This window comes from Pristis pectinata, chromosome 24, assembly GCF_009764475.1.
Source record: "Pristis pectinata isolate sPriPec2 chromosome 24, sPriPec2.1.pri, whole genome shotgun sequence".
NCBI lineage: Eukaryota > Metazoa > Chordata > Chondrichthyes > Rhinopristiformes > Pristidae > Pristis > Pristis pectinata.
In genome coordinates this window covers 19,932,907-19,946,468 of record NC_067428.1, presented here as the reverse complement: position 1 = coordinate 19,946,468, position 13,562 = coordinate 19,932,907, and the positions used below count along the sequence as shown (strand labels likewise).

The 13,562-nt window shown below is 44.9% G+C and overlaps 1 protein-coding gene across 1 annotated transcript in view; it reads left to right on the top strand.

Moving 5' to 3' along the window:
* The window catches only part of rgmd (RGM domain family, member D), an 86,810-nt gene that overhangs the window by 38,966 nt on the left and 34,282 nt on the right, over nt 1-13,562 (top strand). The window contains exon 2 of the mRNA XM_052037941.1: nt 8,603-8,643. Within this exon, the coding sequence (XP_051893901.1) occupies nt 8,606-8,643 (38 nt within the window). The 5' untranslated portion in view covers nt 8,603-8,605. The remainder of the gene's footprint in view (nt 1-8,602; nt 8,644-13,562) is intronic.

The window sequence follows — 13,562 nt, the reverse complement described above, 5'->3', positions numbered from 1 at the left end:
GAATGAGCATCTACCACTCTTTCAGGCATTGCAATCAAATCAAAACAACATTAAAAAGATTTTGTTCACATCACCCCTAGATTTGTTGCCAGTCACTGTAAATCTTTGTCCTCTGCTCCTTGATTCCCTACCAATCAGAATGGTGTCTCTCAATTTACACTATTTAAATGCATAATAACTTTGTACACCTCAATCAAATCCCCCATTCAACCATACCTATATTAAAAAGCTGCTTAAAAGCCTAATTCTTTGATAAAGCTTTTACTCATTTCCCTAATATGTGGCTGAGTGTTAAATTTGGTTTGAAAACACTTCTGTGAAGCACCTTTGAAATCTTTGTCACAGTAATGACACCATGTAAATGCAAGATGCTATCAAAAAGTATTTAATTGTCTGTAAGACACTTTGGGGATGTCCTGAGTTCATGAATAAAGATTATTTCACTGCATGTCTTTGTTCCTTCATAAACAGCACTGATTACTTGCTTTCTTTCGTGCCTTCACCAAAGAAGCTATTGTCTCCATGGATTTCAATTGTCTTTACCTATCTTCATAGCATCCACACAGTTCAGGGGATTACCACTCTGTCTATCAAGCCTCTGCTGCTTCTGTGAATGAGCTCTCCAATTAGTCCCTCTGCCCTGTTCTTTCCTCAGAGACATGCAGATATTTCAAGGGCACCACTTGGAAAATCATTGTTGAATCTATTTTTTTGGAAAGATATGAAGAGGATGTAATAATTCCAAGAATGAGGGACTATAGTTTTACAGATAGACTGGAGTGCTTTTCTCCTTGGAATGGTTAGGAGCAGATCTGATAGAGATATTTAAAATCATGAAGGATCTGCATGAAGAAAAATTGTTCACAACAGAGGAAAGCTCAAAAACAGATATCCAGGAATTAAGGTTATTGGCAAACAAATCAAACTGATGAGAAAATATTTTTTTACACAGGGAGTGGTTTGAATCTTGAATGCCCTAATGAAGTAGTGGAGGCAGGTTGAATTGTAACATTCAATAGGGAACTGGATAAGAAAATAAAATAAAATATTTCAGAAATAAACTTTATTCATACTAAGAGAAATATATACAAAGGAAGAACACTGCAAAATACGAAGGCTTAACATTCATGGTTGTTGCATTCAGTAGTGTAAAACTTAAGGAAAGAAAAAAAACACACAAGCACAGCACCATTACCACTTATGTGGCTCCCTGAGGTGATGCCCCTTTCATTGTTCGAGGGGCTTCCCCACCCTACTCATCCCCTCCATGTGCAGTAGCAGAAGGAGCCCAAACTGTAGTTCTTCCCCACAGACCCTTAGCATTGGCTGCACTGAGGTTCAGTGCATCCCTCAGCACGTACTCCTGCAGCCTGAGCTGTGCCAATTGGCAGCATTCCCTTACGGACATCTTGCTGTGCTGGAAGAACAATGAGTTTCAGGCTGACCAAAAGGGATCCTTCACCGAGTTGATGACCTTCCAGCAGCACTTGATGTCTATCTCGGTGTGTGTCCCTGGGAACAGAGAGTCCTCTGTTACGCAGCTGCTGGGGGTGAACCAGACACGGACCCTCGCATCCTTCTCCACACCTTCTTAGCAAACCCGCAGTCTACAAAGAGGTGGGTGACCATTTCTTCCCCACCACAGCCGTCCCGAGGGCAGCATACATTAGGGGTGATATGTTGTCTATAGAAGAAAGCTCTGACTGGGAGGGCACCTCTCACTGCCAGCCAAGCGAGGTCTTGGTGCTCGTTGGTCAGATCTGGCGATGAGGCGTTCTGCCATATGGTTTGGACCATTTGCTCCAGGAAGAAATCCACGGAATCCATAGTGTCCCTGTCCCGCAGTGTCTGCAGTACGTTCTGCACTGACCACTGTCTGATGGACTTGTGGTCAAAGGTGCTTACTTGCAAGAACCCTTCCACAAAGGACAGGTAGTGTGGCAACGTCCAGCTGATTGGGGCGTTGTGCGGTAGAAGGACCAGGCCTATCTTTCACAGCACCAGGGACAGGTAGAACCTCAGCATGTAGTAACACTTGGTGCCCACGTACTTGAGGTCCACACACCGACTGTTACAGCCACACATGAAGGTGGTCATCAGGATGAGGGCAACATTGGGTACACTTTTGCCCCGATTCTCAGAGGTTCTCAGAGGACTTGTGCAGCATGACCCATCAGACTTGTGCCATTTTGGATCCCTAGATAAACTGGAAGATGTCCCAGGTGATTACCGAGGCAGGGGAGTGAGGAATAGGCCACACCTGTGCCAAGTACAGCAGCCCTGAGAGCACATTGCACCTGATGACCAAGTTCTTCCCAGTTATTGACAGAGAACGCCATTTCCACAAACCCAATTTTTGTTTGATCTTCCCAATCCACTCCAGCCAATTCTTGTTACACGCCTCAACCCCTCCGAACCAGACCCCCAACACCTTCAGGTAATCGGACCTGACAGTGAAAGGGACATTGGATCGGTCGGGCCAATTACCGAAGAGCACGGCCTCGCTCTTCCTGCGATTGACTCTGGTCCCGGATGCCAATTCAAACTGGTCGCAGATGCTGATCAATCTGCAAACTGACCGTGGATCCGAGCAGAAGACGGTGACATCGTCCATGCACAGGGAGGTTTTGACTTGTGTGACTCCACTGCCTGGCAACGTCACCCCTCTTATGCTCTCGTCCTTCCTTATGGTAGGCAAAGGGTTCTATGCAGCACACAAACAAGACAGGAGAGTGGACAACCCTGTCTGACTCCAGACTTGATGGGGAAACTATCGATCTCCCACCCATAGATTTGGACTGCACTACGGAGATCTGTGTAGAGCAGTGGGATCCAATCTCTGATTCCCTCCCCGAAACCCATTTTGGAGAGCTCGCCCAGCATGTAACGGTGCAATATCCTGTCGAAGGCCTTCTCTTGGTCCAAGCTGAGCAGGCATGCACCCACCCCTCTGTCCTGCACATAAGCAATGATGTCCCTGAGCAGCACAAGGCTGTTAGAGAGATTTTCCTGCCAGGTACAGCACAGGTTTGGTATGGGTGGGTCACCTGTTCCAGAGCAGACTTGACTCGGTTGGTGATGTCTTTGGACAGGATATTACAGTCCACATTCAAAAGTGGCATGGGTCTCCAGTTCCTGATGTCCTCCTTTTCTCCCTTCTGCTTGTCAATGAGGGTAATAATGCACTTGCTCATGGAGGCTGACGTTCTGCCACCCAGAAGCATAGCGTTGTACACTTCCAGCAGGTCTGGACCCATCCAATCACACAGAGCCAAGTACAAATCTGCCGATAAACCGTCACTTCCGGGAGTTTTATTTGTGCCAAGGGAACGTATGGAATCGAGGGAGGTGGATGTTCAGAAAGCTACACAGAGCCAGAGGGAACTGTGCCAACTCCAGACAGACTAGCAGCAACTTCTCCTTCTGTAGTCGAGGGGGGGGGGGGTGGATGTGAGAGGGGAACTCTGAGAGGTAAAGAGCCGGCAAGCTGTGCTCTTTGCCTCTGAATCCTCGAAGATCATCTTCAGATCCAGAGTCAGTAGATGATCCAGACCCTCCTGCTTACTGTCATCTAGCACCTCTGTGATAGAGGACAGGAAGTTTTGGGAGGCTGTGCTGTCTGTGGTCTTACTGTCATACAGACTGGCATAGAAGGATCTGCAGATCCTCAGTATGTCTGTCTGTGAGGATGTTACTGAGCCATCCTCATCCTTAAGGCTGTGGATCACAGAGCTCCCCCTGTGAACCTTTTGGAAGAAGAAGCATGAACACATCTCATCCTGTTCCACAAAGCGGACCCTGGATCTGAAGATGATCTTCGAGGATTCAGAGGCAAAGAGTGCAGCTTGCCGGCTCTTCTCCTCTCAGAGTTCCTCTCTCACATCCACCCCCCCCCCCCTCAACTGCAGAATGAGAAGTTGCTGCTAGTCTGTCCGGAGTTGGTGCAGTTCCCTCTGACTCTGTGTAGTTTTCTGAACACCTTTGAGGATGAAGAACCTCTTGATGTTCTCCTGGGTTGTCTCCCACCAGTGAATCGGGGAGTCAAAGAGGGGCTTCATGGTTCTCCAACCTGTGTAATCCTTCTTTAGTTCCTTGATGTTTGCAGGAAAAAGACAAAGAGGTAAGACATATTGGATAGCTCTTGCGTGAAGCTGGTATAGAGTCAATGGGTCAAATAACCTTCTTCCATGTTATGGCCTTCCAGTGATTCTGTGATTCTATTTCCATAACCTTCAGGCAGCGGCTTCCACACCATCACAACTTGCTGCATAAAATGACTCAACCTTGACAAGACACTGCCTGCCCCCAATCTTGCCCCTGTGCTCCTGACAATCAGCTCAATCTTCAGTCAGTAAAATGCAACAGTCAGAAATTTGGTAGCCAAGGACAAAACCCAGTCTGTGGCTCAAAAGTATGCCATTCTGCTCCTGCATCATTCTCCCCGTTAGGACAAACTTTCCTTTTGGGATAAACTTTTACTTGTTGAAGTGATAATGTAAACCTGTGCTGCCAATGATTTCTTCTGCAATATACAGCAATGTTCTTGTTTTATAAAGTATCAGGTTGCACAATGAGTTGGTGTAGCAAAGCACTGCCATAGAATGCAAAAGATTTGTGGAATGTTTTAGTCTCTGACACGCACCTGCAGGTACTGTGTGGCATGGGATGAGGTGAGAAGAATAAATAGGCTGCAGGTAGGGAAAGTATCAGTCATCTGTCTTCAACACCACTGATGGTGGTTGACAGGGGTTCTTGTGTCAAGACAGTCCCTGCCTCCTTCTTAACTCCTGCCTCAGTTTACCTGCTGCTGACCCTCATCCAGGCCTTTGTTACCTCATAGAACATAGTACACAGCACAGTACGGGCCCTTTGGCTAATGATGTTGTGCCGACCTGTATAAACCTACTCGATGATCAATCTAACCCTTCCCTCCTCCACAGCCTATAACCCTCCATCTTTCTTACATCCATGTGCCTATCTAAGGGTCTTTTAAATGTCTCTATTGTATCAACCTCTACCACCACCCCCGGCAGTGTTTTCCAGGCACCCACCACTCTCTGTGAGAAAAACCTACCTCTGACATCTCCACTAAACTTACCTCCCCTGACCTTAGACTGATGCCCTCTGGTATTGGCCATTGCTGCCCTGGGGTAAAGGTGCTGGCTGTCCACTCTATCTATGCCCCTTATAATCTTATACACCTCTATCAAGTTGCCTCTCATCTTGTGTCACTCCAAAGAGAAAAGCCCCAGCTCACTCAACCTTCCCTCATGAGACATGTTCTCTAATCCAGGCAGCATCCTGGTAAATCTCCTCTGTACCCTTTCTAAAGCTTCCATATCTTTCCTATAATGAGGCGAGCAGAACTGAACACAATATTCTAAGTGTGGTCTAACCAGAGTTTTATAGAGCTGCAACATTACCTCGTGGCTCTTGAACTCAATCCCCCGACTAATGAAGGCCAGCACACCACACACCTTTTTAACCACCCTATCAACTTGTGCAGCAACTTTGAGGGATCTATGGACTTGGACCCCAAGATCCCTCCGTTCCCCCATACTGCTAAGAATCCTGCCATTAACCTTGTACTCTGCCTTCAAGTCCGATCTTCCAAAGTGTATCACTTTACACTTCTCCAGATTGAACTCCATCTGCCACTTCTCCGCTGAACTCTGAATCCTGTCTATATCCAGTTGTAACCTACAACAACCTTCTACATTATCCACAACAACCTTCGTGTCATCTGCAAACTTACGAACCCATCCTTCCACTTCCTCATCCAAGTCATTTATAAAAATCACAAAGAGCAAGGGTCCCAGAACAGATTCCTGTGGAACACCACTAGTCACCGACCTCCAGGTGGAATACTCTCCATCTATTACCACCCTCTGCCTTCTATGGGCAAGCCGAGTCTGCATGGATCCCATGCCTCATGACTTTCTGGATGAGCCTACCATGGGGAACCTTGTCAAACACCTTACTAAAGTCCATATATGCCACATCCACTGCTCTACCTTCATCAATTTGTTTTGTCACCTCCTCAAAAAACTCAATTAGACTCGTGAGGCATGTCTTGCCCCTCACAGAGCTGACTATCCTTAATAAGACTATGCTTCTCCAAATGCTTGTAAATCCTGTGCCTAAGAACCCTCTCCAATAGTTTGCCCACCACTGACTCACTAGTCTATAATTCCCAGGATTATCCCTATTACTTTTCTTGAACAAAGGAACAACATTTGCCTTCCTCCAATCCTCTGGTACTATTCCAGACTGAATATCCAGCCTGCTCCTTGTCTTCCATTTATTTTTTAGGATCCAAGTGTTGTTGGTAACACCAGCATTTACTCCCCAAACCTAAGTCCCCTTGAGAAGGTTGCAGTGGACCAGATTCATGAATACTGCAGTCCTTCTGGTGAAAATACTCCAGAAGTGCAATTAGAGACAGAGTTTCATGACAGACCCAGAGCAAAGAAGCAACACGTGAATGTAAGGGCATAAGAAATAGGAATGGGAGGAGGCCATTCAGGCCAAGCCTGTTCTGCCATTCAACAAAGTGATGACTGCTCTTCTGCCTTGTACTTCCCTGTTCCATATCCCTTGGTTCTCCTTATGTCCAAAAATCTACCAATCTCTGTTTTGAATGAAATCAAATGACTGAATATCCATAACCCTCCAAGTTATATAATTCCAATTATTCATCACCTTCTGAATGAAAAAATGTCTTCACAGACCAATTTGGCAGATAGGCCTTTCAGAATTTGGCCATTGGTGGTACTACCAGGTCACTCTTGGTGATGGAGATTGACTTCACCCACCCAGTGTACATTCTGTGCCCTTGCTCCTCTGCTGCTTCTTCCAAGTATTCTTCATCATCAAGGAGACCTGATTCATCAGCCTAGTGAGGATGATAGATGCCATGAGACCTCATGGGGTCTGGAGTCAACATTGATGGCTACTCCCTCCCATCTGTATGTCCCTCTCCCTCTCAAATAGAACAGGATGTACCACTGCACCGTAGAGCAGGACATTGTCTGAATGGATAACCTTGTCAGATTGTTGCATGACCAGTCTATGGGACAGCTCTCCCACTATAGGCACCAGTCTCTAGATGTTGTGAGAAGGACTTTGCAAGGTCAACTGGACTATGAACAACCTTGTTTTTGACCTAATTCAGTGCCAAGTGGTCCATCCAGTTCTACCCTTTCCCTATTTCAGCATTGCAGTTAGGATACAATTGAGTGATTTGCTGAGCCTTTTAAGAGTCAACCACAGGTTTATCAGCAGTCACACATTGACCAGATCAGGTAAAGAGGGCAGATTTCTCCCCTGAAGTGTGAAAGCAAATCGCTTTTCTAACAATCTGTAGTTTTCTGGCCATCTTTACTGATAACTAGTTGGTGTTTTCCTTATAATTTTAGATTAGGAACTGAATTTAAATTTCACAGATGCCATGGATATTTTTAGATCATTAGTCCAAATCTCTGATCACTAACCTGGTAACTTAACAGCTGAACTACCACCAGTTTTACATTCCTCTGTCTTGATCTATTCTTGTAAATTTGACATATCTAAAAATTTGACACACCTACTACCATGTCCCAAATTGCACTGATCCGTTCACCTCTGCTCATCAACTCAATTTGCTTCCACACAAGTTTGTAGTACAATCACTTAGAGCTAGCAGCCATTTGCACAGCAAGATTCCACAAGCAGGAAACCCTAGACCCTGTAATCTCATCTGCCTTTGATGACTTTCAGGGACAAACACTGAGCTGCACACCTGGAGAACTGACCCACGATGAATATTGCCATAGGCTCTTTAATTGTCCTCTGAAATGTGTATGGGTAGGCAGAGTATTGGTATAATGTGTCACCTAAGGATAGTAGATCTGGATGTGCAACTCTTCCTCAACACCACATGGCTGCATCACCTGACACACTCACAAAGAACACAAATGTTCACGCACACTCTCTTCACTCAAAACAGTAAGCCTATTATTTCCATCTGATTTCCTGAGCTTGTTAATATGGTCTTGCCCGCAAGGGCAGAATTTATGAGCAGCTGTCAATGGGATTTAAACCCTCAGTTTTCTGCTACAGAGATGATACCAGCTGAACCAAGCGAACAACCAATAAAACAATTTTGTAATTCCATCCATGATTCAAAACTCAAAAATAGTAGAGAAAATCCATGGTATCAATTCTTTGTTTGAGAACGCTCCTGGAAAACGTCTTTCATGTTTCTGCTACATCAAAGTAAGTTATGAATGGGTGTGGTTGTAACAATATAAAGAAATAAACTTCTGTAGTAAGGTTGATCAAGGGACAGATTTTGGCCAGGGTATTGGGGAGAACACCCTCTGTGCTTCTTCATACAGTGCTTTGGGATTTTTATTTCCTTTTCTAATCACAATTCCACAAGAATGAAATAGGATACTACCATGTATGCAAAATAGAAAAGAGGTAAAAGTCCTGTCCACTAACCAAAGAAAACACAACACTGCTGACAGCAAAAATAATTTTTCAGCAAACTCATATGGACAGTAGGTTAAAATACATCCAAATGACACCCTCACTGAAGCCTTTTCTCTTTCCCATTCAGGCAATGAAGAGTTTGGCAAGGACCCAGAGGTGCTCATTGGTGTAAGTTATCTTTATCTCCTTGAACTTCTGTTTTAATCTGGGTGTCAACAGGAGATCTTCAGAGTTGGCTTTGGGGGTTGAAGGAAGTTTGATTGATTCATTCACAAGATGTTGGAGTTGCCAGGTCAGCACTAATTGCCCTTGAATTTGGTACCTTACTGACTATTTCAGAGGGCAATTAGAAATCAACCGCATTGCTGCAGGTCTGGAGTCCACGTGTGGAGGGTGTGGAGTTACTTGACCTGAAGAATGTCAATGAATCAGATGGGTGTTTATGACAGCTTCATGGCTGCCAATGCTAATACTGTTTTTAAATTCCAGATTTATTTATTTCACTGAACTTCAATTCGAGATGGGATTCAAATTCATACCTCAGGCTCATTATTCTGGACCTTTGAATTGCTAGCCCAATAACATTATCACGATGCTACTGCAGAATTGAAATAACAATATATAAAATTGCACAAGGCATACGCAAGCACCCTCCCTCTATTCATGTGCGACTTATATTCATTAACTCACACTCCCTCAGAGGTTACATTATACCCACATACTCACACACACAACAACGGTGCATGTATATCATCACTCATGCTCCATTGATGTACACGCTCACATAAAACACATGCCCACATTCTCTCCACACATATACAAAACAGTAAGCCTGTTATTTCCTTCTGATTTCCTGGTCTCAGTAACATGGCCCTGCCCCCAAGGGCAGAATTTACAACAGCTGTCAATTACCAAAACTTCTCTCAGCAATAATTGATCTCAGGATGTGACTAAGCAGAGATTCCCAAACATTTTCTTTTGCTACAACCTGCTCCAAAGAGACTTGTGTTTTCTATTCCACAATCCTAAGCCACCATGGCTTTCATCACTCGAAGTACCTGCACTGAAATTAAAATTGTCCCAATTTGCATTTGCGTATACCACTTTCAAAAGTACATCTGAACTCCTATTAAGCCACTCTTTCACAAGTATTACCTCTGTTGCAGTTTCAAGTGCATAGTTCAGGTCAAACATAACTTCAACCATCATAACTATGCCCTACCTGCAGATGTATCAGGGGAGACCAGCTACCATTCTATTCCTCAATATCTCCAAAGTGCTTCCAATACCACCCATAGTGGCACAGCTAGTAGTGCTGCCCCCTCACAACTCCAGCGACCCAGTATCAATCCTGACTCCCAGTGCTGACTGTATGGATTTTGCATGTTTTCCCTGTGACTATGTGGGTTTCCCTCGGGTGCTTCAGTTTCTTCCTATATCCGAAAGGTGTAGAGGTTGATAATTGCCCCCTGTGAATTGCCCCCAGTGTGTAGGTGAGTGATAAAATCTGGGAAGAGCTGAGGGTATCTGGAGGGAATCGAATAGGAATGGTGTAAGATTGGTGTAAATGGGTCTCTGATTGTCAGCAGGGTCCCAGTGTGCCAAAGGGCTAATTTCTGTTCAGTATAACTCAATGACTATAATCTTTGCTTTTCATATGAACGGCAGAACCATTATTATGTTGAAGGAGACCTCTGTCCAGTAGGGAGCAGAAACTGGTGGGTGATCAAGGTCCTTAAATTCGATAGTTCCATTTAGTGTGCACCAATATCTTCAATTAGAGTATGAACAAGAGAAATGCTTGCATTTAAAGAGTGCTCTCAGGCAATGCAAAAATGAAATTCAGAGAGATAGAGAGAGAAAGAAAAAGAGAGAAAAGGGGAGGAAAAGAAAATAAAGATAGCTGCACTTACACAGTACAATCTTAGGACAATGTTGTGTTTCTGAAGTATTGTTGCTTGTGTATTGCATTGGTGTGGGTTAAGGAGGAAATATTGGCCGAGGGGCCCACTGAGGGAAGTGGGGGGGAGTTGAGGGGAGTGGTTGAGATTGGGTTGTTTGTGGGGGTGGGGGGGCAGGGGGAGGAATAGTTCCTACTCTTCAAATTGTGAAATTGTGGAATCGACCTCAGAGGAATCTCAGTTTGTCAGACCTGAAAGCCAGTACCTCTGACAGTATGTGCCCCACTCGGCACTGCACTGCCAATCTACACTTTAAACTCGTGTCAGGAGTAGGGACTGACTCCTCTGTGACTCCAAGGCAGGAGTGCCACCAACTGACACACAGCTGGCACACTGAATACAGGCACAAAACAAACAGCAAATGTGTGGGTGTCTTCAGCATGAAAAACAGACAAAATCCAAATGACAAAAGAAGCTGTGAATAAACCAAATGTCCCACACACATGGAAAAGGAGATGGTGGATAAAAGGGATGGTGATAATAGGAGAGGGATAATGGAGGTTGCACTGCGATTAAAGAAACTATGCACAATCGTCTCTGCACCTGTTTTTTCTTAACAATCACTTCCTTATTAAGTTTCAAAAAAGTCCGACTTCCTGTGAAGTGTTTCCATATGGCAGTATCCTGAGATCTCATTGAGAAGCAGAGGGAAGGCAGCATTATCAGTAAGTGGACTTTTACATTCTCTGTGCTAGGAAGTGACTGTTTAAAGGGGCCTCTCATTCCCTTCGAGAGAGGTAGACGTCTCCTTTTACTGCTGGTTATGCTGATGAGACCGCACCATCACTACCTCACCAGTCCCTTCTCAGTTCAAATGTGTATGTCTGGTGAACTGCCTTAATTTTGTTGAAGTAACTCAATCTGGATTGTTGTGATCCTCCGGTATCCAGGGTTTAGGAACAGATCAAGCCCCATCAGTTGTCTTGCAATGGAGCCAACACAGAGTATAAACAGAAATGAAACTTGCTTTATCTGAGTTTGTCCTTTCGAAGGATGAATGGACAGCCTCAAAATAAGTCTGCAGATGTCCCAGCAAGTTTACCGGTGAGCAGCCAAATCTTAAAGACCAAGAGTTAGCAGTCCTCAGTATTTCTCCAACAATAAAGGTGGGGAATGATACAGTGACCAGAATTTCTACTCCTAACAAAGCTGTTAAAAAGTCTGCATCTGTGCGGAATGAATTTATACATATGAAAGTTCTTCCTGCTCTATTTGTCTCACCTCAGGCATCTGGTCTATCTTTCCACCTTTTTTTCTCATGTACTCCTCTACTCTGGACCTGAAGGTTGATTTGTGGAGAATTTAACCAGAGTAATTTGATATTGAAGTCAGATAAACTACAGAAAGCAAGGCTGAAGTATAGGATGGCATGGGGTGAGCTTAACCTGGGTGGGGCACTGTAGTTCGTTCCAGAGTAGGTTTGATGTATCATTTCCCTGATTCTACCAGACATGGAAGGCTCACTATAATTGAGAATACATTAAATTCAGAATGTGTGCAGGCAAGGTCCTTGTCAAAGTTTGTAGGTTGCTTCCATCAATGTCTGGAACAGATGCCAAGGAACTGACACATACATGCAGGGGGATGTTAATGATGATCTATTACATAGAACTGCATAGAATATAGAGCACAGAGGCAGGCCATTTGGCCCTGCTGATCTCTGTTGGTGTTTATACTTCCCTCAAGTCTCCTCCCACTCTCTCTGCCTCACATCAGCCATCCAGCATACCTATTTATCACGACTTGCTGGTCCGTGCATCCCTCCCCAACCATTCCCCTCCCTCCCCGGACACTCTGCCCTGTAACTGCAAGAGGTGTAACACTTGCTGCCACACCTCCTCCCTCACCACCATCCAGGGCACTAATCAGGCCTTTTCAGCTGAGGCAGTCTTTCACATGCAGACCCCCTGATGTTATTTATTGCATCGGATGCTTCCGCTGTGGCCTCCTCTGCATCGGTGAGACCGGGCGCAAGCTGGGCGACCGCTTCACCAAGCACCTTCGCTCCATCTGCAGCAGCTGTCTGGATCTCCCGGTTGCCAGCCATTTTAATTCTCCTCACTCCCACACCAATATGTCTGTCCTCAGCTTCCTCTACTGTCAAGTTGAGGCCAAACACAAACTAGAGGAACAATACCTCACAGTCCACCTGCGCAGCCTACAACCTGGTGGTATGAACATTGAATCTTCCAACTTCTGGTTACTGATCCTCCTCTGTCCCTTTTCTCTCCCCTCCTGATCTACCTGGCTGCCGTCACCACGTCTCTTTCCCCTCCCCCACCCTCTCCATCTGCCCATCACCCACACACTCCTCCCACTGGTTCCCCTCCCCCACTACTGACCTCTGCCCTCCCCACCTCCCTCCCTTTATTCCACGCTCCACGTTCTTCTCCTATCAGATTCCATCATCTTCAGTCCTTTGTCACCTCCACCTATCACCTCCCAGCTTCTGGCGTCATTCCCACTCTGTCCTCCCCCCCATCTGCCTATCTACCACAACCACCAACCCCTGGATCCACCTATCACCTGCCAGCTTTTGTTCCACTGCTTCCCCCCACCTTTTTGATACTGGCTCTCTGTCTTTCAGTCCAGATGAAGGATCTCAGCCTGAAACATTGACTGTCCATTTCCCTCCATAGATGCTGTCTGACCCACCTAGTTCCTCCAGCGTCTTGTCTGTTGCTACCTTTTTATCTCTTTGTCTCTCAAGGACTCATCTAGTTTCATTCCAAACATTTATGCTATTTTGTCAATATCACTCCTATGGTACTGAGTTCTGCATTCTCTCCACACTCTACAGGATTAATTAGTAATAATCTTTTATTCATGACCTCTAGTTTCAGATTCCATAATATGGAAAAATCATCTCTACGTCTACCCTGTCCAATTCATTCATGGTTTTAAAGATCTCTATCACATCTTTACCAAGTTGTCTCTTTTCTATAGTAAAAGCTCCAATCTTTTCAACCTTTCCCAGTAACTGTGTTCTCTCATTTCTGGTACCAACCATAATCCAATGGTGGAAAAGGTAAATGGTCAGTTATGGTAAATAACAAAATGTCTTCTGCATCAGTATGACTGTTGTTCATCTTCCTGATTCTCTGTCTGTAGCTGGCTGTGTAAAAC